This window comes from Bidens hawaiensis, unplaced genomic scaffold (assembly GCF_021521415.1).
Source record: "Bidens hawaiensis isolate Kalapana, Puna unplaced genomic scaffold, B.hawaiensis_p1.1 tig00004105_1, whole genome shotgun sequence".
Classification (NCBI taxonomy): domain Eukaryota; kingdom Viridiplantae; phylum Streptophyta; class Magnoliopsida; order Asterales; family Asteraceae; genus Bidens; species Bidens hawaiensis.
Window position 1 is genome coordinate 1,498,155 of NW_027491242.1, and position 22,949 is coordinate 1,521,103.

Sequence of the window (22,949 nt, forward strand, 5' to 3'; positions counted from 1 at the left end):
TGCATGAACTGATTCCACTGGTGACACGTATTTATTTATATTCCTATGATCAAATTCCAATGGTAACATACAAACAAAATCTTGTGTTGTGTTGTCTCATCTTTTGTTACTTATAATCTCCATGGTAACAACATCAAATTTGATGTAACAAGTTTGCATGTTACTCATGCTCACAGTCACTCTGTTGATTACTGTTTATATATTTGAAACATATATTTATATGTTGCAGAGTTGTGATTAGCGTGGTGGTTAACTATGGTCGCATTCGGTAAGAAGTTGAAGGAGTTGCAGATTCAAGAATGGAAAGGGTAATGTTTTTTGAATTGTGTTCATTATCAGGTACTAAAACGTAGGGATGTGCACGGTTCGGTTTGGGCTAAAACTGAACTAAAAGTTGAAGTTTCGGATTTTGAATTTTTGAGAACCGTTTTGGTTTTGGTTTTGGTAATTTTTTGGTTTTGGCATTTGAGCTTGAAAATTCTGAGCGAAAAAAAAGTGGCCCGAAATAATGAATTTGGGTATAAATTATTTGTTAGTTAATAACTAGTTAATTATTATACATTTAGACTAAGTATATGAGTTACATATTTATTAAATTCTTATTAATTACTTAAAATAAAAAAATGAAAAAATGAAAATCTAGGTATGTAAACGAACTGAACGAACAAGAACAAGGGCATGTTCGTGTTCGTTCATTTAACTTTAAACGAACACGAACATGGACACTTAATTGAACACATATTTTGTGTTCGTGTTTGTTTATGTTCGTTTTTTAAAATCTAAATGAATTGTTCACGAAAATAAACGAACATAACTGAACAAAGATAAACGAACATATATGAACATAAACGAACGAAACATGTGATCATGTTCATTCGTTTAATGAAACGAACACAATTTTTTTGTTCATGTTCGTTCGTTTATCAAAGAAACGTACATAAACAAACTTCCCGCCAAACGTTCAGTTCATTTACAGGCCTAAGAAAATCTATAAATTTGGTCTCGTTTGGTTTTTCAGGTTTTATTACATGAAAAAACCAAAACCGAACCGTAAGTTCAGTTTTTACAAAAACATAAAACCAAACAGTCGGTTTTCGTTTAGGTTCCATTTTATAGAGGAGAAATGTTCTTATTATGTTGTTGTTTTAATGTTTTCAGTTATTATATCGACTACAAGTTGCTAAAAAAGAAAGTGAAACATTATGCACAACAAAACGAGGTTGTCGAAGATAATCGCGATTATGTTCTACGCGATTTCTCCAAAATGCTCGATGAACAGGTTAATTCGTGTTGCTTTTTAAAAAAAAATAATAAAAAAAAAATCATGAAGCCTATGATGTATGCTGTTTGGTTGCAGATTGAGAAGATAGTGTTGTTTTTACTAAAACAACAAGGTCAACTCGCGACGAGGCTATCGAGTCTTGCTGACCATTATGACGAGTATGATTCACATGGACAACATAGCGACTCGATAATCGAACGAAGAGAAGGATATAGAGAAGTGGGAAGAGATCTTTTGAGGCTATTGTTCTTTGTTGAAATGAATGCTATTGGTCTAAGAAAGATTCTTAAAAAGTTTGATAAGCGGTTCAGGTATAAGTTCACTAATTACTATGTCAAAACTCGAGCAAACCATCCTTATTCGCAGCTGCGGCAAGTGTTTAAGCATGTGGTACGATGATAACGACACTATTGCATTTGGAAACATAGATGTCTTTTGTTGTTTGACAACTATGTACATTACTGCAGGGTATATCTGCGGTTGTTGGATCCATTACTAGGAATCTTGCTGATCTGCAAGACGACGATAGACGTTATGTTTCAATTTATGACCAACCGAATCTTGACATCTCGGTATATATGTATTTTTTTATAATTTCTTCATTTTCGTTGGAGTGTGCATGGGTCGATTTGGGCTCCAACCGAACCAAAAACTGAAAATTCGGTTTTGAATTTTTTTAGTTTTGAAAACCACTCGGTTTTGAATTTTTTTAGTTTTAACAATTGGGGTGAAAAAAATATTTGGCTCAATAAATTTATGTATAAAACTTTGGGATAAATTTTTTGTATTAATTAATGAATGGTTATTTTATTATGGAAAATTGGATTTTAATAATCCTAACTTAATACAGTTGGCCAATAATAATCTCAACTTTGAAAATAGTTGTCACTGGTCCCAACTTTCACACTATTTGTTTTCATTGGACCTTTGTTAAAAAAAATTTAACGACGTTAAGTTTTTCCCAAATTTCAAATTGAATTTTTAGGGATTTTGATCGGAATGAGAATACGAATCGATTGATGTAAAACTTAACTTAAAACAGCGCTTCAAACAACTTGATTTTTGATAATTAAAAGTTTAAACACCGGAATTGAAGCATCTTGTAGTCGTTTGGACCAGCGTTTGGAGGTAGTTTTACATCAATCGACTCATATCCTCATTCCGATCAAAAGTCCTAAAATATCAGTTTGAAATTTGGAAAACACTTAACGTCCTAAAATATCAGTTGGAGGGTGCATGGGTCGGTTTGGGCTCCAACCGAACCAAAAACTAAAAATTCGGTTTTTTAGTTTTTGAAAACCACTCGGTTTTGAATTTTTTTAGTTTTGCCATTTGGGCCGAAAAAAAATATTTTGCTCAATAAATTTTAAGTATAAAACTTTGGGCTAATTTTTTTGTATTAATTAATGAATGGTTATTTTATTATAATACATTTAGGTCTAACATATTTGGCTTAAAACCACATTCAAAATTGAAGCCGAACCGAAAATTCTGTTTTTACAAAAATATAAAACCAAACTGTCGGTTTTTGTTTGAATTCAGTAATTTATGTTCGGTTTTTTCTTTATGCATAACTCTTAACTATTTATTTGCTGCTACAAATTACAGGATCCGGTTGTTGAATCCATAAAAGCAGCTGAAAAACGACTACTGAACTCAACCGATTTCCTTCACTATTTGGGAAAACACGCGTTTATAATGCAAGACGAGTTGCCATCGCCTTCATCTGAAGATAATATCGGGAACGAAAGATATCATTTCATGTCACTTCTTTTGAACTTAGTGAACACTTTTTTATATATGGTGAATACATACATCATTGTACCGACAGCAGACGACTACTCGTTGAGCCTTGGAGCTGCAGCCACTGTTTGCGGTGTAGTCATTGGATCAATGGCGGTTGCACAAGTTTTCTCTTCGGTTTATTTTAGCGCATGGTCAAATAAATCGTACTTCAAACCACTTATATTCAGCAGCATTGTTCTTCTTATGGGCAACACGATGTACGCTCTCGCTTATGATCTTAACTCGATATATGTTCTTCTCGTTGGACGTTTGTTTTGTGGGTAAGCACGCTATCTATATTCTATACCACTTTGACTTTTTATGTTTGACCGTAAAAGTCAAACTTAAGAAGAGTTTGACCTGATTTTTTGTTAGACTGGGATCAGCTCGGGCGGTTAACAGACGTTATATTAGCGACTGCGTGCCTCTAAAGCTAAGAATGAAAGCATCCGCCGGGTTCGTGAGCGCAAGTGCTCTCGGAATGGCTTGTGGGCCCGCTCTCGCTTGTTTATTTCAAACACAGTTTAAGATCTTCGGGTTCACTTTTAACCAAGATACCTTGCCTGGGTGGTTCATGGCGTTTGCATGGTTCGTTTATTTACTATGGCTATGGATCTCTTTCAAAGAACCGCCACTCGAGAAAGAAGATATTATCGTGCAACACGAAACACCCCGTACGTGACTACGCTCACTTATTTTCGAGTTTTTATAATTTTATCTCAAACGGGTCAAATAAAAAAATAGCTAAAAGTAAACGGGTCACGTTGTTGAAGCAGGTACTACCACTGTCGAAATTGGTTTTTCCGAGCCGTTACTTTTGGATTTGGGGAAAAACCAAGAAGACGAAGATGAAGACGAGCAACAAGAAGACGATGATCCTAGCGACGAGTTATCTGAGGATAACCGGAAGCCTGTAACGTCTATTATGTCTGCATATCGGCTGCTTACTCCATCGGTCAAGGTTCATTTCAAAAACCATATATTCATCCTAACAAAAAAAAATTTATATTATTTATAAAAACTTTAGATCATGAAACAAAAAATGCTCATTTATAAGTTTTAACAGGTTCAACTCATAATATACTTCATGCTTAAATATGCTATGGAGATTTTACTTGCTGAGTCGAGTGTCGTCACGTCATACTACTTTGTGTGGTCAACAAGCAACGTCGCCATGTTTCTTGCTTTTCTTGGCTTGACAGTTCTTCCGGTCAGCATTTTTGTCGGGAGTTACATTAGCAACGTGTTCGAAGAAAGGTAAAAATTACGAAAATCCCATAAGTAACATACATTTGAAGTTTATGAACAAGTTTTTGTTACTGCAGGCAAGTTTTGTTGGCGTCGGAGATAATGGTATGCTTAGGTATCGTGTTAAGCTTTCATATGGTCATCCCATATTCGGCTCCACAATATATCTTCTCGGCTTTGGTAACGTTCGTGTCTGCTGAAGTTCTTGAAGGTTTATTACTTTATTAATAATATTAATAATTCTCATTGTATTCCTATATACAGTTGATCAATAATATATAACTTTTTTTATTTTTTTGACTATTAATTTATAGGTGTGAACTTGTCACTACTATCACGAGTGATGTCATCTCGGTTATCACGTGGGACCTACAATGGCGGGTTGTTGTCAACTGAAGCTGGGACGCTAGCTCGAGTGGTTGCAGACGGAACGATTACGATTGCGGGATATTGGGGTATGAGTGAGCTCTTGAATATCACATTGTTTCCTTCATTGGTGATTTGCATTGGTACCATTGTAGCAACTTTCTTCACTTACAACTCTCTTTATTAGTTCGGTACGAGTTTTGTAAATAGTTAATGATAACTAAGGGGGAATCTCGACCGGTTTGGTTTCATCCTCACTCGAGGAGGCCATTCATGACATGTCGGATTTAAGGTAGGTAATAACCATAACGCGGGTTGTAAACTTGTAATGGATAGCGTTTGAATTATGTAACGAACGAATATGAAAGAAGAGTTTCCCTTTTCGGTATGGCATTAGTCATCTCATAAAGCTTTTACTTTTGTATCGAGTTCTATTTTCCTTTAACAAGACTAGTCGGGTCAGCTTAAAAACTGGCAACTTTATAAATAACTGATACGGGTCCCACCATTATTTTGTTTTTTTGTATGAGGGTATTTTAGTCATTTTACATAAATTTAACTGAAAAAACTAACGATCATCCATGCAAGGAACACTTGTGTTACCCACTACAAAGTATTGCGGAGCAATGAGCATACTTGTAATTTTATAAAGGTAAGGAGCAAATGTGCAGTATATCTAAACCACATGAAGCATCCGAGTAATTAACTCTAGATAATTTAAAAGTAAGATGTGTATTTGACTATATAAATCAAGGTATTTACAATGTTAACTATAAAACCTGTAATAAATCGATAAATGAGATTTTTGAAGGAATAAATTGAAAATGCGGTCCAACTTCGATTTGGTTTACCGATCTCACCCATATCTGGATAGCACAAATGAAGACAGTTCAAAAGTACTTAACAAGATTGGAAACGTAGACGATTCATGATCCAGCCATACCGCTCTAGTTACAAAAACAATGCCGATGATACATAATGAGTTCTAAATCCAATAATTTCTAAAAACAATGACAAAATATACAATTCTTAATAGTTTAAAATTTACACGTGTTGGCCTTAGATGAGAGTTTTTTCCAAACCGAAAGACAAGTATATCCCGATATAACAAATTAGCCAGTATTAGGGGTGCAAATGAGCCGAGCCGAGCCCGAGCTCAGCACGTTTCGATCTTTATTTTTAAAGCTCGAGCTCGGCTCGTTTTTCGTAGTTTTTCAAACTCGAGCTCGGGCCGTTTAATATTTATTAATTAACTTTTTAAATGTTTATTATTATTTTGTGGATTTTTTTTCATTATAACTTTATATATATAATAATATATGTTATTTAGTTATCTGTTTTCATAAAATTATATATATATATATCAATTAATAATTATTAAATATATATGTATATATATTTATAAAAAATATATAATTGATAAGCTCGTTTAGACTCGCGAGCCGGCTCGAACTCGATAAGTGAAGCTCGGGCTCGGGCTCATTTATTAAATAGCTTTTTTTTCGGCTTGAGCTCGGGCTCGGGCTCGTTTAAGCTTGACTCGAGCGAGCTTTTTCACGAGCCGATCTCGAGTAGCTCACGAGCAGTTTGGCTCGTTTGATAGATTCATCAGCCATTTAAAAAAAAACTAATAAAACAAATATTAAGATATGATTTTTACCCTGTTAGATCAAATTAAACCAAATTCCTCTGTTTCTTAACAAATTTCATGTTCATAATAATAATAATAATAAAAATCCAATCTTTGAACCCAAATCCCTCCAAATCCACACACACCATTCCAAAACACGCAATACCCAGATCGTTTCCCAAATCAATTTCCTCAAAACCCCCCAAATTCTAGGGTTTGAGAAACCCAAATCAAGATAGGATTAAAATGGGTGGTATGCCTGAAGGAACGGTGCGAAACGTACTGGAACAGCAGTCTCTGAAATGGGTATTTGTTGGTGGCAAAGGTGGTGTTGGCAAGACTACCTGCAGCTCAATTCTTTCAATCTTGATGGCCTCTGCAAGATCCTCTGTTCTTATTATTTCCACTGACCCTGCTCATAATCTCAGCGATGCGTTTCAGCAGAGGTTTACTAAGTCTCCTACTTTGGTTAATGGGTTCACTAATTTGTATGCTATGGTTAGTATTGGCTGTTATTATTAATGTTGGTTGGTTTTTGAATTGATTACAAAAACAGAGCGTTTTGTTAGAACTTGGAAATTAAAGTTTGTTGGAAGTTAATTATGAAACAGAGCATTTGGGTTTACTAATTTGTATGATATGGTTAGTATTGGCTGTTATTGTTGGTTAATTTGATTTGGGATGGTTAATTGCAAAAACAGAGCATTTTGTTAAAATTTAATTTTTTTTATTGGAAGTTAATAATAAAACAGGGTATTTGGGCTCACTATGATATGGTTAGTATTGGCTGTTATCATTGTTGGTTAATTTTGGAAATAATTGCAAAAACAGAGCATTTTGTTAGAACTTAGAAATCGAAGTTTGTTGGAAGTTAATTATGAAACAGAGCATTTGGGTTCACTAATTTGTATCATTGTATGATATGGTTATTATTGGTTAATTTTGGAGTTAATGTGAATTGGGATGGTTAATTGAAAAAACAGAGCATTTTGTTAGAATTCAAAATTGATTGGAAGTTAATCATGAAACAGAGTATTTGGGTTCACTAATTTGTATGATATGGTTAGTATTGGCTGTTATTATTGGTTAATTTTGGAGTTAATTCAAAAACAGAGCAACTGATTATAATCAGGGGAGGCATTGGTGAGGGGCGTTGCCGCGCTCAGCCCGGCTTTTAAAAAAACTCCTGATATTATATATATATTTTTAGAGACTCGAACACCTATAAGCTCAGTGTGGTGATAAACTCATTCTAATACCGTGATTTTGCTAATTGTTATGAATTTAATCTTTGCTTAACAAATTTAGTTTAAATTATTTAGCTTGTTTAGGCCTAAGGGCCGCCACTAAATATGATCATGATTTCATTCCTGATTATTCACTAATTTGTATGCTATGGTTGGTATTGGCTCTTTTTGTCGGTTAATTTAGGAGTTAGTGTGAATCGGGATGGTTAACTGCAAAAACAGAGCATTTTGTTAGAATTTAAATTTTATTGGAAGTTAATCATGAAACATGAGTATTTGGGTTCACTAATTTGTATGCTTTGGTTGGTATTGGCTGTTATTTTGGAATTATTTGCAAAAACAGAGCATTTTGTTAGAACTAAAAGTTTAAGGGTTAGTTGTGAAAGTTGAAGGGGGTATTTTGAAAGATTATGAATTAAATAGGATTTTGTTAATAGTTCGGAAGTTTAGAATAATTATTTGTTTAGTTTAAGTTTAATAGTCTTGGCTCTTTTCGACGCCAAAGAACGATAACTTTGTTTTTAGTAGGATCGGGTTTGCCATTTGAAGAAACACTAATCGACCCCGGGCAAATTACGGATAATCTGGGGGTTAAATAGATGTTTCCCACGAGGGGTTATATCCGGCAAAGATGGTTTTTCTGATAACCTGCAAAACAGACACCGTGAGCTCGTCACTGAGAAGTGGGGGGGTACCTCCTTGTGACCACCCTCCGGCGTGAGAATCAGACTAGATTGCTCTTGAATATAAGTGTATATTAAGAGAATGACTAGAGCATATATCAGATAATATATGAAGATATAAGATGATGATACCATTCCAAGGTGTTGGAGTATTTATAGCCGAAGGTAGGTTTCCAAGAAGGTACAGTCGGCTGAATAGTGTTCCTATTCTGCCAACTGTGGGCTACGCACATGCCATGCTGGTGGTTGGTGGGTAGGCAGCGGCTGATAGTGACCAGGCCGGCTGTGTACTATTCCTGTTCCACCAACTGCAGGCTATGCACGTCCTCCGACAGGTTGGTGAGTAGGCAGCGGCTAATAGTGACATACAGTACAAGAGCGTGCTGCTCGTCATACTGTTGTCAGTGAGCTGTCGTATCTTTGGTCAGATCTTTTGTCCATACCTCGTCAGGTACAGTACAAAAGATCCTCCAGTATCGTACGGACTGGCTCATTTGGGCGGGAGTATTCCCGGCTTTGCTCATTCTTTCTTCAGGTGACATTACTGAATTATTATAAGTGCCTTGTGCGTGTAGCCTTGCTGCGCGGGTAGCCTTCCCTGATGGCATGTACCCGCAGCTGCGGGAACAGGCGGAGTACTTCACCATTGGGAGGCTTTTCCTGCGGGACCAGCTTGCGTACTGCGCGTAAGGACGTCACGTCTCTGAGCATGGTGGGTCCTGCGGATCCAGTTGGTCTCTGCGCAGACGTCCCTTAAGTTAAGTCTTGCGGGTTCAACCGCGCAGACGTCCGTTAAGGAGTCTTGCGGGTTCAACTGCGCAGACGTCCCTTTTCAAGGTGAGTCTTGCGGGTCCAACTGGGCTCTGCTGGGACCTACCTCTTCAAGTCCCCCCAGTCCAATGTTCTTCTCATGAATTGTTAATAAGTGAGGTGAACTTTTGGACTTAAACAAGGGGTTTTGAAAAGGGTTTAGTTTTAAGGTTTTCCATGGGGATTCTTCCCGCGGAAGTCCTAATGTCACGTGCAGAAATTCCCGACTTTTCTGCTTAATCTTTGGGTGTGATGCGGGTAGGTCTGTAACCTCCTCGCAAGTCAGGAGCGTTGAGTTCCACTTGTGTAGATTCTCCATGAGGTTTTGGTAGTTTTGAACATAGTGATCAATTATGTTTAAACAACCAATTCCATCTTGGAGGTTCAAACAATCTAGTTCTCGACGTTCCCGCTATGCGGGGATGTTATTCCCGTTTCCGCAAGCACTGCCCAGAAGATCCTTCTTGGTTTCAATTCCTTGCGGAGTGCTAGGTATGTGAAGGGTTTCGCCTTGACACTGTACCCGCACTCGTCTTATAGTTACTTTACTTCCAAGGTATTCCTGGCTTCAATTCCCTGCAGGTGCTAAGTATGTGAAGGGTTTTGTCTCAACACTGTACTCGCACCTGTCTTATAGTTACTTGGTTGCCAAGGTAAGGGGTATATTCCCGCTTACTTTTGAATCTTTTTGAATCTTTTTGAAATTCGAAGAGTTGGTGAAAGGATAAGAACAGTCCAAACTGTTGAAACGTCGTCCGACAGTTTCTTCTGACAGTGTCAGGACGTGCAGGAAGTTATGGCGACGTGACAGTACATGGTCATTCCAGACGCTTTTTCAGGCGCGTGGGCGCGAGTTTTCGGGCGCGTGGCCGCGAAATTTATGGCATGCGTCCTTTCGACAGCTGTTGCCAGCTTGGTTTTCGCCACGTGTCATAGTTTCATTGCACCTGTGATTTCTCTCTCTTCCGCGTTAAATTCATCGCATTTATTGCGATGAGTATATAAAGGGGGAGAGGGTCCTTTGTAATCCACACTTTCACTTCTATCTTCTCCTTCTAAGCGATTTCCGTCGAATATTCTTTCTGAAATCGTTGCCTTTCATCCTTCCAGAATGTCTTCTTCCCATGATGTTGAGGCTACTGCCGAGGAGTCTGACGTGTTCGTCGAGAATCCGTCGTCCACTTCCGATAAGGACGATAAGAGTACTGCTGGCGAGTGCCAGTGTGCTCTTCCGGCCGACCTCTATCAGTACGTCGTCCGGAAGTTCATGCTCGAGCCGTTCGAGCCTGAGTTTCCGGAGCCACACCAGACGGTGTACGATGCCCCCAAGGGCAAGATAGGGGTGTACGCTGCATTCTTCGTCTATGGGAATCTCAGGTTCCCATTGATGAAGTTTGTATACCGTGTCTTGGAGAGGCACGGTGTGCATCTGACGGAGGTACACCCGATGACGATCGCCAAGATCCGCCACTTTGAGTGGGTGTGCCTCATTCTGGGCGTGGAGCCCCACGTTGATCGGTTGATGACCTTCTACTCCTGGAGGTGCATCCAGGGGTGGTACACCTTGGTCAATCGGATCAAGGGTTTGAAGATCTGCGCTACCGAGCGCAGTCTTCGGTCGTGGAAGCGGGAGTTTTTCTATATCTCCGCTCGCGTCGTCCCCCTTGCGATGACGTTTAAGAATGGGAGAGCACTCCCCGCCCTTCACGCCCTTAACTACCAGGAGGTGGAATGGTTCGCCAAGATCTCCCGGATCCAGACTCCGGTGTACCGCTTTGCGGAGTCCGGGATGGTGATGCTCGGGATGAGCCGGGTGTGGAAAGAGGCGTCACAGATTCCCATCGTCCTCGAATACGGTTTGAACTCTGTCCCTTACGGTATGCTCTGTCTTCTTTGTTGATATAGGTTTTTCTTCTAACTGTTTCTTTTTTTTATTTCAGAGGGAAACGACTTGCAGTCTCTCCTGCAGCCGCGGGAGAGTGATGGTCCCGCTCGGATGGGTACTCGTGCTCTAGATGAGCACGAGTTGCCCATCCTTGAGTAAACGGCGGATCGGTTCGTGGAGGTCTACCCGCCAGGCCATGAGATCCTGAGCGCCAGGCGGCCAGGTAAAGAACTTTTTGACCCTCGCCCTCTCAATGCTCAAACCTCTGCGGGAATTCCTCTAATTTTGTCATCTTCTGATGAGGAATCCGCAGATGGTCCTTTATTGGCGAGGAAGAAGAAGGCTGCCGGCGGGAAGGGGAAGGCGAAGGTTGCCTCCACTGCCGATCCGGGGAACCGGTCAAACTCGGAGACCGAGAGCGAGGAGGCGGCGGGGAACCCAGGTGGTGTTGAGACCACTGCTCCGGAGGCTGAGACTACTGTCACCTCCGAGCAGCCCAGGACGACGACGGTGACTGGTATGAAGAGGCCGGCTCCATCGGGTTCGTCCCCGCCTGTTCGCACTTTTAGGCTCAAGAAAACCCGTAAGTATAATCATCCTTTACTTTTACTGCATAGCTTTCCACCATTATACTTATATCTTCTTTGTGCAGGCGTGGATGCTACCGCATTCCAGGGTGGAGCGGGAGGTAGCAGTTCTGGACCCATGAAGGTAGGTTTGGTCAACCTTCCTGAGGCTATGACCCAGGCGACTGCGCCTGCTTCAGTTGGTTCAGTTGCTCACCCGGTTGAGCCAACTGTTCCAACTGTGACGACGTCCCCGCCGGCTGTCAGTGCCATATTCACTGATTCTTTCACTGAGCCGGCGGTGAGTATTTCTGTGGATTCTTCCACAGCCGCGGCCGCGGTTGTGAGTTCCCCTCCGGTGAGTTCACCTCCGCTGGTTTCTACCACGGCGGCCTCCGCTATGCCTCATCCGGCGCCGGCGACTACGGCCGGTCCTTCAGGTATGTCCGGGGTTGGTGCGTCAAGCCAATCTCTGCCTCCTTCCCATCTGCCTGACCTCTTGGATGGATATCCGTTAGGTTCGGGTGATGGGTTTGGCGGCTACAGGCCTGTCGTCGACCCTACAGGTGCGTAGGGTTATTTTGGCCTTTATTTTATATATATATTTTTTTTATCATCTTTTCCTAACTGCTTTTTGCTTTTGCAGTGTCGGATTCCAATGAAGTGTATGTTCCACGATGGAACATCCGCCGAGGAACAACCCTTCGGACGCCTGTAGAATGCGTCGAATGGGCGCGCCACGCCGCCCCCGCTGGTGCGCTGGGGGAAGCCATGTCCAGCTACCAGGAGGGTAGGCTGTCGAATGAACTGCGGATTCTCCTTGCCTGGATGCAGCCGCGCGTCGAGTTACTTTGTCGTGAAAACGACAAGTTAAAGACGGCGCGTAGCCTGGAAGTGGCTCAGGCGCGGGCCATCCGGGAGGAGAACAGGAGGCTTGCCGCAGTGGCTGCGGAAAAGGAGAAGGCCTTCCAGGCCCTTGAAGTTGAAGTTCAGGCCCGTCTCGAGGCCCGTTCCAAGGCTGCCCAAGCTGTTAACGAACAGCTTCGGCTGGCTAAGGAAACTGCACGGAACGCAACTGAGAGGGCCACCAAGGCTGAAGCTGTTGCTGAGCCTCTACGCATTGAGAATGAGGAGCTTAAAGCCAAGCTAGAGGGGCTCCAGCAGGCTCATGATGCCTTAGCTATGGAAGACGCCAAGAAGCTCCAGGAGATCTTGGACCAGAGGGGCGTGCTTGACCACACTGAGCGGAAGCTAAAGGGCGTTGAAGAGGCTGCTGCTAAGGAAGTGTTGCTCGCCAACCTTAACAAAAGTGAAGCCGAACGCGCCCGTAACCAAGCTCAAGCTGCCCTCCAGGAGGCTCTGGTTGCCAAGGAATGGCTTCTTCGAGAAGCGTTGTCTCAGGTATGCGTAATTTCATAATATCTTTACGCTTTTCTTTGTACATAGAAAAGGTTTTGATACTTGTATTTTTTCTTGTAGGTTGTGCATCGAGTCTTCACAGACACATCATACGACGATGCCATGAGCGCAACCCTCAACGCTTCTCATGAGGATGGGGAAAAGGCCGGCTTCCTGCTTGGTCTAGGGTTCGTTGAGAAAGGCATCCCGCCTTCCAACTTCCCTTTATATGATGTGGATACTGAAGCTGTATATGACCAAGCAGTGAACCAGTATGCCGCCTTCCTGCATCCGGTGGTGGAGAAGGTGAACGAAGTTGCTGCTGCTGATGATGGGCTAGCCATTCTAAAGACCTTCCTTGAACCGCCACAGCCAACTGATGGTGCGGGTACAAGTGGGTTTGGAGGGAGTGGTCCTGAAGCTTGAACCTTAAGATCCCTTCCCACTGTTAGGATAGGTTTACATTGTATAGATTTATATTCATGTAGGCGGGTAGTTACCCGGCCATTCTTGTAATACTTGAATTATTATGAAATATAAATCTTTGTGCGGGTAGGACCGCTACTTTCACTGGATGACTTGCTTTATAAACGTTATATGACTTGCTCATGCATACTTTAGTTTAAATTAGCAACCTTCCAAGTGTTCTGAATAAGTTAACCTTTGAACGTGGTAGATAATAGGTTGAAGTTTTGCTTCCTCCTTCGTGATTGTGCGGGTAAGACCGTCACTTGCACTTAGGATGGCTAAACTTTACCTATATCTGACCTGCGTGGAGGTTTTCCTCATCTTTTCCTTAGAAATTTTCTAAGTGTTTAGAATAAGTTAACCGTTCGACGCGCGATTGTCAATAGGTTAGTTCGGTTTCTTCTATCATGATTTGTGCGGTTAGGACCGGCACTTTCATTTAGTGGGATGACCAAACTTTACCTATGACTGACCTGCGTGAAGGTTTGCCGTTTTTTGTGTTTATGCGGGTTTTGCCGCCTTCCACACGCAACGATTTCTTTACACTTATTTATGCGGTGAAAACCGCCATATCAGTGTTTTGAATAAATTAACCGTTCGACGCATGGTTGTCAATGGGTTAGTTCGGTTTCCTCTATCATGATTTGTGCGGTTAGGACCGGCACTTTCATTTAGTGGGATGACCAAACTTTACCTGTGACTGACCTGCGTGAAGGTTTGCCGTTTTTTTTGTGTTTATGCGGGTTTTGCCGCCTTCCACACGCAACGACTTCTTTCCCCACTTATGTATGCGGTGAAGACCGGCATATCAGTGTGGAAAGTTCGTAAGTATAAATGTAAGACCATCAGCGTCAATGTGATAAGGAGAATCATTTCCATTAGAAGTGGCTCTGGGCCTTTTCTTTTACAAGTTTGGAATTGATCTACATGCAGACTGTGTAATTGAGCTCCCTTCCATGTTCTTGGGAGTGTCATCGAGCCTTTCGAGCCGATATGCACTTGGTTCAGAATCTCGTTGTTTACGCAGTATGTAGTCTCCAGCATTGAAGCTGCAGTTTTATTCGTGTTTTCCCCAACTGGGGTTCTACACGCATCAGCTTGCTCAGCATTCGTTACGCCACGAGGTGCGCGAGCGTTCCATCTCTGACAAATGCTTCGACGATGTCCTTCACGTCTGTGCATTCTTCAGTGTTGTGGCCTTTTGTCCTGTGAAAGTCACAGTATTTGCTCCGATCAGCATTGTGACGATGTCGGATTATTGGAGCCTTTGGCCATGGGAGCTTCTCAGTGGCGAATATCTCGGTGACGCTTTTGGTGAGTGGCGTCCATCTGGAGTTCTGGTTCGACTGTACGTTATCCTTCCGCCTAACCGATGTTGCAAGCCGGATGAGGTGTCAAAGTTTACTCTTGACTGCCAAATGCCTAGCTTCCGCTTTTTGTTTAGTCGGGCGGTAAGGACGTTGTCTTCTCTTGTTTTCTGGGTGTAGAGGTTTGTGCTCTGGGGGAGATCTCTACCCAGTTGCTTCTCCGTTTCCGCAAAGCGTTTAGCTGCTGTCATGATGGCATCCCATGTGGATGGCATGCCATCTTTACCCGTTAAGGTGCGGATGAGCTCTGGGTCTTTCGCGCCCTGGATGAAAGCAGCGCGAACAAGATCTTCGCTAATATTACCCAGACTTAGCTTCTTTGAGTTGAAGCGAGTGATGAAGTCTGGCAAAGATTCATCTTTCTCTCGAATGCAATTGAGGATTGTCCATTGCTCTTCGGTATACTTTCTTTGTTGGCTGAAGTGTTGGCTAAACTTCTGTTGGAAGTCTGCCCAATCGTAGATGTGGTTGACCGGTAGACGATATAGCCACGCTCTAGCTGGCCCAACAAGCGTCATTTGGAACATGTAACACCACGTAGGTTCCGTCCAATTACTGACGGTTGCCCCGCTATGAATCTGTTCAAATGATCGTCTGGATCAGATATACCATCGTAAGTGCCGATGTTGGACATCTGTTTGGCACTTTTCGGGGCGATTGCTTCCGCAATGTCCCTTGCAAATTTGGACGTTCCCGCCTTTGCAGCAGTTGCTCTAAATGTTTTGAAGTCCCGTGGGGTTCCACCCGCGTTTTTTGGTTTGAAGGTTTCTCCAAAATGCCTTCTCGGTTGGGAGTCCGTTTCCTTACGCTTCCCTTTCGCCCTATGACGAGGGTTTGCGTCACTATCGGATTCCTCCGAATCATCGTCCAAGTACTCTCTGAATTCATCAGCCTGTTGGAGTGAACGTAAGCGTTCATCCAACTCAGCTTGGAATTCTTTTTGACGTGCTTCCGCCCACGCTTTAACTTCATCGAGTGTTTGGCGGGGGAGCCTCGTTCGTTGTCTCTAACTGGGTATCGTTGAATCCCAGTGAAAGATTATTTACTGCACTTGCCCCAGCTCGGGTAACTGGGGTAGTGTTCGTAAAATTTACTGCACTTGCCCCGGCTTGGGTAACCGGGGTAGTGTTCGTAAAAACTGTGTAGTCGCCGGTATTCCCCCCAGTAGCTAGAGGTGTTCAAAAAAACCGGTTACGGAACCGGTTTGGCCGGTTCAACCGGAAACCGGTTTTTTAAAAACCGGTTTTTTTAAAAACCGGTTTGACCGGTTTACGTAACCGGTTTACGTATCGGTTATACGTTTTGGAGCCAAAACCGGTTTTATAACCGGTTTTTTTTATAACCGGTTTTTTTTAATAACCGGTTATTAAAAAACCGGTTAACCGGTTTTTAAAATAACCGGTTTATTACCGTTATAAAAAAAACCGGTTAACCGGTTTTTTAATAACCGGTTAACCGGTTAAACCGGTTTTCGAACGTTACCAAACGGCTTTATAGCCGTTTTTTTTTTTTTTTGACCGTTTTTTAGCCGTTTTTTTTTTGTTTTTTTACCATTTTACCCCCACAAACATCTATATATAGTTTAGGTTGGGTATTGGTTAGATCACACTTGATTATACAACTCCAAACGCTCTAAACGTTTATTTCATACGCGATTATACAACTCCAAACGCTCTTCTTTCGTAGTCGTTTATTTCATACTCGAGTATACCACTCTTAATTCGTAGTCGATTATCATGGCCTCCCAAAGTGCTGCTTCATCGGTCAACATGGGTGCCTCGAACACGGGAGAAACCGTCGTTCGGGTCATCCCCACGAAACGAAACCAAGATATTTGGCAACATTTCGACCTATGCGAAATGTCTAACGGAACCCAAAAAGCTAGATGCAAACATTGTTTGAAGTTTTATAACAAAGAAGCAAACTCCAGTTTAAGAGCTCATGTAGAAAAGCCCTCTTGCAAGGTCTTGAAGGACGAATCCGGAAGTAGTTCGCAGCCGGAGATGACGAATCAAGGAACGGTGTTTACGTACGACCTTGAAGCGGTACGTCAACAGTTTGGCAACTTTGTGATTCAACAATCACTTCCTTTCAACCACTTCGACAACCCTCAATTCACGGAGATGATGCAAAAGTATGTTCAACCACGCTACCAACACGTAAGTCGTTCGACCCTTAGAAGAGATTGTCTTAAAGCATGGAAAAACGCTAAATCCGAACTAATTTCATACTTTTCAAACTTACAAACTGGTGTGAACTTAACAACGGATGTGTGGTCGGTACCTAATGGTTCGCCCGACTCATACATTTGTGTGACGGCTCATTGGGTTGACCCCCGGTCGTGGCAAATGATGAAACGAACCGTTGCGTTTCAATTGTTTGATTACCCGCACACGGGTAGAAATATTTTTAAACTCTTGGATAAAGTCATTCGACAATACAAGATTGAAGATAAAATCTTTTCAATATCGTTTGATAACGCGTCCAACAATACGGCCGCGGTTGGCCATTTAAAATTAAAGTATAAACCTATCTGTGATGGAGCGTTTTTTCATAGCCGATGCATTGCACATATTATCAACTTGGCCGTGCAAGATGGGTTAAACGTGATCGAAACGCAAAGAAACAATTTTAAAAGAATGTTACGAGATGTTTTTAGCAACAATTCAACATTTTCAAGATACAAAAAATTTTGTGAAGAAGCTAACTGTCAATGGTTGGGGCCTAATTGGGATTGTCCAACAAGATGGAACTCGACTTGTGAAATGTTTGAGAAAGCCATCCAACAAAAACAATCGTTAATTGCGTTTCATCAAATTTTGTCAAATAGGGGTAAATGTGCACCGTACGATCCTAGAAACTGGTTATTGATTGAGATCGTTACGGAGGTTCTTCAAATTTTTAAATCTTGCACAACTAGTTTATCCGGGGTTTACTATCCAACAAGCCCCATTGCTTTACCAAAAATTGCTGTCATGTGCACAAAGTTGACTGAAATTCATTGTAGGGGTGCACCTTATTTTGATATGGGTGCAAAAATGAAAGAAAAATTTAGAAAATATTTTCAACAACTACCCGCTGTTTTGACCTGTGCGGCTGCGTTAAACCCTTGCATCAATGTTGGTGGTGTTGAAGCTTTAATAGAAAAAATTTGTGATGAGCTAGAGTTAAACGACGATCAAAACCCCCATTATAACCAAACTTTAAAGAATGCTTTCAACACCACCTTGGCAAACATGTATGATGTTTACCTTACAAAACACGGGTCGTCTTCCCAAATTCATGACTCGTTAAGAGCTGTTGCCCAATCCCAATCCCAAACCGACCTTGAAATGGGGATGTACTACATGATTTGGGAAGACGCCGGTAAACGTCAAAGGGTAAACACCCCAAGCAGTGAACTTGGAAGGTATGGTGGTACCAACTTTGTGAAACACATGACTCCGGATGAATTTAGAAGTCTTGATATGCTGGCTTGGTGGAGAGGTAAGGAGGATGAGTTTCCGATCCTCGCCGCCATGGCCAAAGATTTACTAACGGTCCAAGCTTCCACGGTAGCTTCGGAGTCTGCTTTTTCTGTTTCTGGCAGGGTTATATCGATTAGGAGGACTCGACTCACTCCACCAGCTGTAGAGATGTCGATTTGCTACAAGGATTACTTGGACTCTTTAGATAGGGCACAACATCAACGCTCACTCGAGGGGGAAATGGAGTATGAGGCGGCCTTGTATGAAGACGAGGTCAATCAAGGACACACTCAACCAATGACCGATGAAGAAGCCGCGTACGACGATTACCTAAGGAATAGCTCGGGATCGGGTAGCGAAGAAAATGAGTAACAAACATCAACTTGTTAATGTAATCGTGTCTAAGCATTCTTTAATGTTTGTATTTTTGAGTTACGAATATGCGATAACGATTTAATGTTTGTATTTTTAATGTAAAAGCTATAAATGAAAGTTATGTGTTTTTAATCTTCCAAGCAAAGAATGCTAACAACGAAACCCTAAACCCTAAAGCAAAAAAAAAAAAAAAAAAAAAAAAAAAAAAAAAAAAAAAAAACCGGTTAACCGGTTAGACCGGTTATTAAAAACCGGTTGTAAAAAAACCGGTTTAATAACCGGTTCTAACCGGTTTCTAAACCGGTCCAAACCGGTTTGGCCGGTTTGAGTTTTCATTGACAAAAACCGGTTAATAACCGAACCGGTTTTTTTCTGGATAAAAAAAACCGGTCCGGTTAATAACCGAACCGGTTTTTTCAAAAAAACCGATTTGTGCACCTCTACCAGTAGCTGGGGTTGTGGTTACCGGGGTTTCTTGGTCACTCGTTGGTTTTGGGACCGGAGTAACTTTAACCATCTTTCCAGAAGTTTTGAGAAAACTGAAAAGGATTAAGTTCTAGCTTTTATGCACGGATGGCGCCAATGAAGAAACACTAATCGACCCCGGGCAGATTACGGATAATCTGGGGGTTAAATAGATGTTTCCCACAAGGGGTTAGATCCGGCAAAGATGGTTCTTCTGATAACCTGCAAAACAGACACCGTGAGCTCGTCACTGAGAAAGGGGGGGTACCTCCTTGTGACCACCCTCCGGCGTGAGAATCCGACTAGATTGCTCTTGAATATAAGTGTATATTAAGAGAATGACTAGAGCAGATATCAGGTAATATATCAAGATATAAGATATGAGATAAGATGAGATGATCATACCATTCCAAGGTGTTGGAGTATTTATAGCCGAAGGTAGGTTTCCAAGAAGGTACAGCCGGCTGAATAGTGTTCCTGTTCTGCCAACTGTGGGCTACGCACATGCCATGCTGGTGGTTGGTGGGTAGGCAGCGGCTGATAGTGACCAGACCGGCTGTGTACTATTCCTGTTCCACCAACTGCAGGCTATGCACGTCCTCCGACAGGTTGGTGAGTAGGCAGCGGCTAATAGTGACATACAGTACAAGAGCGTGCTGCTCGTCATACTGTTGTCAGTGAGCTGTCGTATCTTTGGTCAGATCTTTTGTCCATACCTCGTCAGGTACAGTACAAAAGATCCTCCAGTATCGTATGGACTGGCTCATTTGGGCGGGAGTATTCCCGGCTTTGCTCATTCCTTCTTCAGGTGACATTACTGAATTATTATAAGTGCCTTGTGCGTGTAGCCTTGCTGCGCGGGTAGCCTTCCCTGATGGCTTGTATCCGCAGCTGCGGGAACAGGCGGAGTACTTCACCATTGGGAGGCTTTTCCTGCGGGACCAGCTTGCGTACTGCGCGTAAGGACGTCACGTCTCTGAGCATGGTGGGTCCTGTGGATCCAGTTGGTCTCTGCGCAGACGTCCCTTAAGTTAAGTCTTGCGGGTTCAACCGCGCAGACGTCCGTTAAGGAGTCTTGCGGGTTCAACTGCGCAGACGTCCCTTTTCAAGGTGAGTCTTGCGGGTCCAACCGGGCTCTGCTGGGACCTACCTCTTCACCATTCAAAAGGGGTGGCGGCGCAACTTGTTGCCCACTTATCCACCTCTCTATTGTAATTGGGTCCTTTTATTTAAAATATTGGATTTTTATAAAAAAAATTATTGATTAATTTTGGAAAACAAGCATTTTGTTAGAACTCAAAGTTTACGAGTCGGTTTTGAAAGAAAGTGAAATTTGAAGGGATGAAAGTGAAATTTGAAGGGATGATTTGAAAAATTATGAATTAATATGATTTTATTAATAGTTTGAAAGTTTAGAATAATTATGAGTTATATGAACATATCAAGTTGTTAGAACTCAAAATTTAACAGTGTATGTTGTGTTAATTTATGAATGACTTCTGCATGGGTTTTTCTGGCATTCGAGTAATAAATGAATCCAGTTTTCACTGTTTTCCGCCTTTAACCACATTGGTGATTGATGTAATTGACTTGTGTTAATTCTGTTAGTTGGCCAAGGGGTTTCCGCTTTAGTTTTAATTTTTCAATAATTTGCATGATATGATGAAGTGGAACGATCTTCGTTAACTATATAACTTGTGGCGAGTTTGTTTCTTAATATTGTGATATAATGGATAGTTCTATCTTTTCTAGGAGGTGGATCCGAATGTGGAGGAAGGACAAAACGGGCAAGAAGGAATGGACGGTTTCTTGTCAGATTTAGCAAATTCAATTCCTGGAATCGATGAGGCTATGAGTTTTGCGGAGATGCTAAAGTAAGATTCCATTTTTATAATTTTGACATTAAATTGTCAAAGGAAGACATCTCAAGTGAAATTTAGATCAAGGTTGTTCCACGATATAACATTTATTTTTTTAATATAATCTGACATAAGGTTGGTACAAACGATGGATTACTCGGTGATAGTATTTGATACTGCTCCCACTGGACACACGCTTCGGTTGTTACAATACCCGTCAACGTTAGAAAAAGGTCTTACCAAAATGATGAGCTTAAAGAGTAAATTTGGTGGCTTGTTGGGCCAGGTACTTTCTTTTTGCTCCTATAAATATACGTTTTAACTTGTAACAACATATTGTATGAGTTGACTTGTTTTTTCTCATTTTAATGGCAGATGGGTCGTTTGTTTGGCGTTGGAGAAGAGTTTGGTGAGGATGCGATACTTGGAAAGCTTGAGGGCATGAAAGACGTGATTGAACAAGTCAACAAGCAGTTCAAAGATCCGGTAACGGTTTTGAGTTCTTTTTCTGTAATGTTTAATATAAAAAGGTTTTGACTTTTTTTTAATTCTTTAATAGGACTTGACAACTTTTGTATGCGTATGCATCCCAGAATTCCTGTAGACAGAGAGATTGGTGCAAGAACTCACTAAATTTGAGATAGATTCACATAATATTATCATTAATCAAGTGCTATTTGATGAAGAAGGTACATATGAATATATTTTATTTTTATTTTTTTTGAGTGTATAAAAGTGTACCGGTTTTAGGTGTTGAATCCAAGTTGCTGAAAGCTAGAATGAAAATGCAACAGAAATATTTAGATCAGTTCTACATGTTATATGACGACTTCAATATTACAAAGTTGCCGTTGCTGCCGGAAGAGGTATGGTTTTCCAAGTTGAAAGCTTTACTGTCAGAAAATGACTAATCTACCCTTGTAATAATCATCATTGATCCCTCAAGGGTATGAAGCCATAATATGTGATATTTGTTGCAATCTTGAGTGACTAGTCTAGCAAGCAGGAAACTTTCTTTTAGCAAAATGACCAATCTACCCTTGTATACAATCATTCTTTAACTTCACTATAACACACACTACATGTTTTACCTCAATGACTAATCTACCCTTAGTAAGATTTCCTTGTTGACCCTTCATTGCAGTCATGCAGCACAAATGTTCTCTAAATTTCATTCTCTTGATGTTTTTTTATAATTTTTAGGCAAAATGACTAATCTACCCTTGAAAATAAACCACACTTGACCCCTCATCAATCACATTATAATTTGCAGGCTTGTATACTATTTGTTTATTTATTTATTTTTTAAATAACATGATTTAATGCACAGGTTTGTGGAGTGGAAGCTTTAAAAGCATTTTCGCAGCATTTTCGAAAACCGTACGAACACTCGATTGCTCGAGGAACCGTAGAAGAGCTGGAACTTCGAGTTTCGAATCTACAAACAGAGCTTAGAGAAGTGGTAGCAGAACTAGAAAAGGCGAGGAAAACCAAGAAGTAAACCAACACCTTTTTTCGAGTCTGTTAAATTTGTTTTCTCCAGTTTATTAGATTTAGATTACAATAATCCAAATTCTTTAATTCAATTAGCTCGAGCTCAAATTTAAACGAGCTGGCTCGATCTTGGCTCGTTAACTTTATCGAGCTGAAAAACCAAACTCGAGCTCGGCTCATTAAAAAGCTCGAGCCAAGCTCGCTATTTTTTTTTCTAATCATTAAAAGTTTAATATGTATGTTTAAACAACATTCTTATTCTAGTTCTAGTAGTGTCCTTATAATATTTGTGGACCATATTATTATTTCCTAAATCATTTTATCATCTATTATGTTTTAGAATGAAAGAAAGATAGTTTTGTCATTATAATATTAAAGTACGTGTCACCGAACGTGTATAAAACTAGTTTATACAATTCTTCCTTCTCATTCCATCTTTTATCATTCAAAAATAAAAGCTTGTGATGAAAAATTATAATTAAGTTGTGAATGAGACAGAGATAACATTATACAACTTACTTGTTTAATGTTATTATCATTGACCTACATATATT

At 41.0% G+C, this 22,949-nt stretch overlaps 2 protein-coding genes across 3 annotated transcripts; both read left to right on the forward strand.

Moving 5' to 3' along the window:
- Positions 1 to 251: 251 nt before the first annotated feature.
- Positions 252 to 5,135, forward strand: LOC143625509 (SPX domain-containing membrane protein At4g22990-like). Of its 2 annotated transcripts, XM_077095827.1 has the most exons (10): positions 252 to 308; positions 1,159 to 1,279; positions 1,358 to 1,672; positions 1,750 to 1,854; positions 2,891 to 3,348; positions 3,443 to 3,741; positions 3,844 to 4,028; positions 4,134 to 4,324; positions 4,393 to 4,526; positions 4,630 to 5,135. In XM_077095827.1, exons 1-10 carry the CDS (start codon positions 256 to 258, stop codon positions 4,866 to 4,868), a joined length of 2,100 nt encoding a protein of 699 aa, XP_076951942.1. In that variant the 5' UTR covers positions 252 to 255; the 3' UTR covers positions 4,869 to 5,135. The 2 variants fall into 2 exon arrangements, with proteins under 2 accessions (XP_076951942.1, XP_076951941.1); XM_077095826.1 differs by having other exon boundaries at positions 1,159 to 1,672.
- A 1,180-nt stretch (positions 5,136 to 6,315) lies between these two features.
- Positions 6,316 to 22,481, forward strand: LOC143625510 (ATPase GET3A-like). Its single transcript, XM_077095828.1, has 7 exons — positions 6,316 to 6,809; positions 20,795 to 20,916; positions 21,037 to 21,187; positions 21,277 to 21,387; positions 21,461 to 21,590; positions 21,652 to 21,767; positions 22,232 to 22,481. The coding sequence occupies exons 1-5, from the start codon at positions 6,558 to 6,560 to the stop codon at positions 21,503 to 21,505; spliced, it is 681 nt and encodes a 226-aa protein (XP_076951943.1). The 5' UTR covers positions 6,316 to 6,557; the 3' UTR covers positions 21,506 to 21,590; positions 21,652 to 21,767; positions 22,232 to 22,481.
- The last annotated feature ends 468 nt before the right edge of the window (positions 22,482 to 22,949 follow it).

What these genes read in the sequence shown, in the direction of transcription:
- LOC143625509 (XM_077095826.1), top strand. Translation starts at nt 256, where the DNA reads ATGGTCGCATTCGGTAAGAAGTTGAAGGAGTTGCAGATTCAAGAATGG. An exon ending in CGTGCAACACGAAACACCCC is followed by an intron (nt 3,742 to 3,843) that starts GTACGTGACTAC and finishes TTGTTGAAGCAG; the next exon opens with GTACTACCACTGTCGAAATT. An exon ending in GTCTGCTGAAGTTCTTGAAG is followed by an intron (nt 4,527 to 4,629) that starts GTTTATTACTTT and finishes ATTAATTTATAG; the next exon opens with GTGTGAACTTGTCACTACTA.
- LOC143625510 (XM_077095828.1), top strand. Translation starts at nt 6,558, where the DNA reads ATGGGTGGTATGCCTGAAGGAACGGTGCGAAACGTACTGGAACAGCAG. An exon ending in TTGGTGGCTTGTTGGGCCAG is followed by an intron (nt 21,188 to 21,276) that starts GTACTTTCTTTT and finishes TTTTAATGGCAG; the next exon opens with ATGGGTCGTTTGTTTGGCGT. An exon ending in ACAAGCAGTTCAAAGATCCG is followed by an intron (nt 21,388 to 21,460) that starts GTAACGGTTTTG and finishes ATTCTTTAATAG; the next exon opens with GACTTGACAACTTTTGTATG.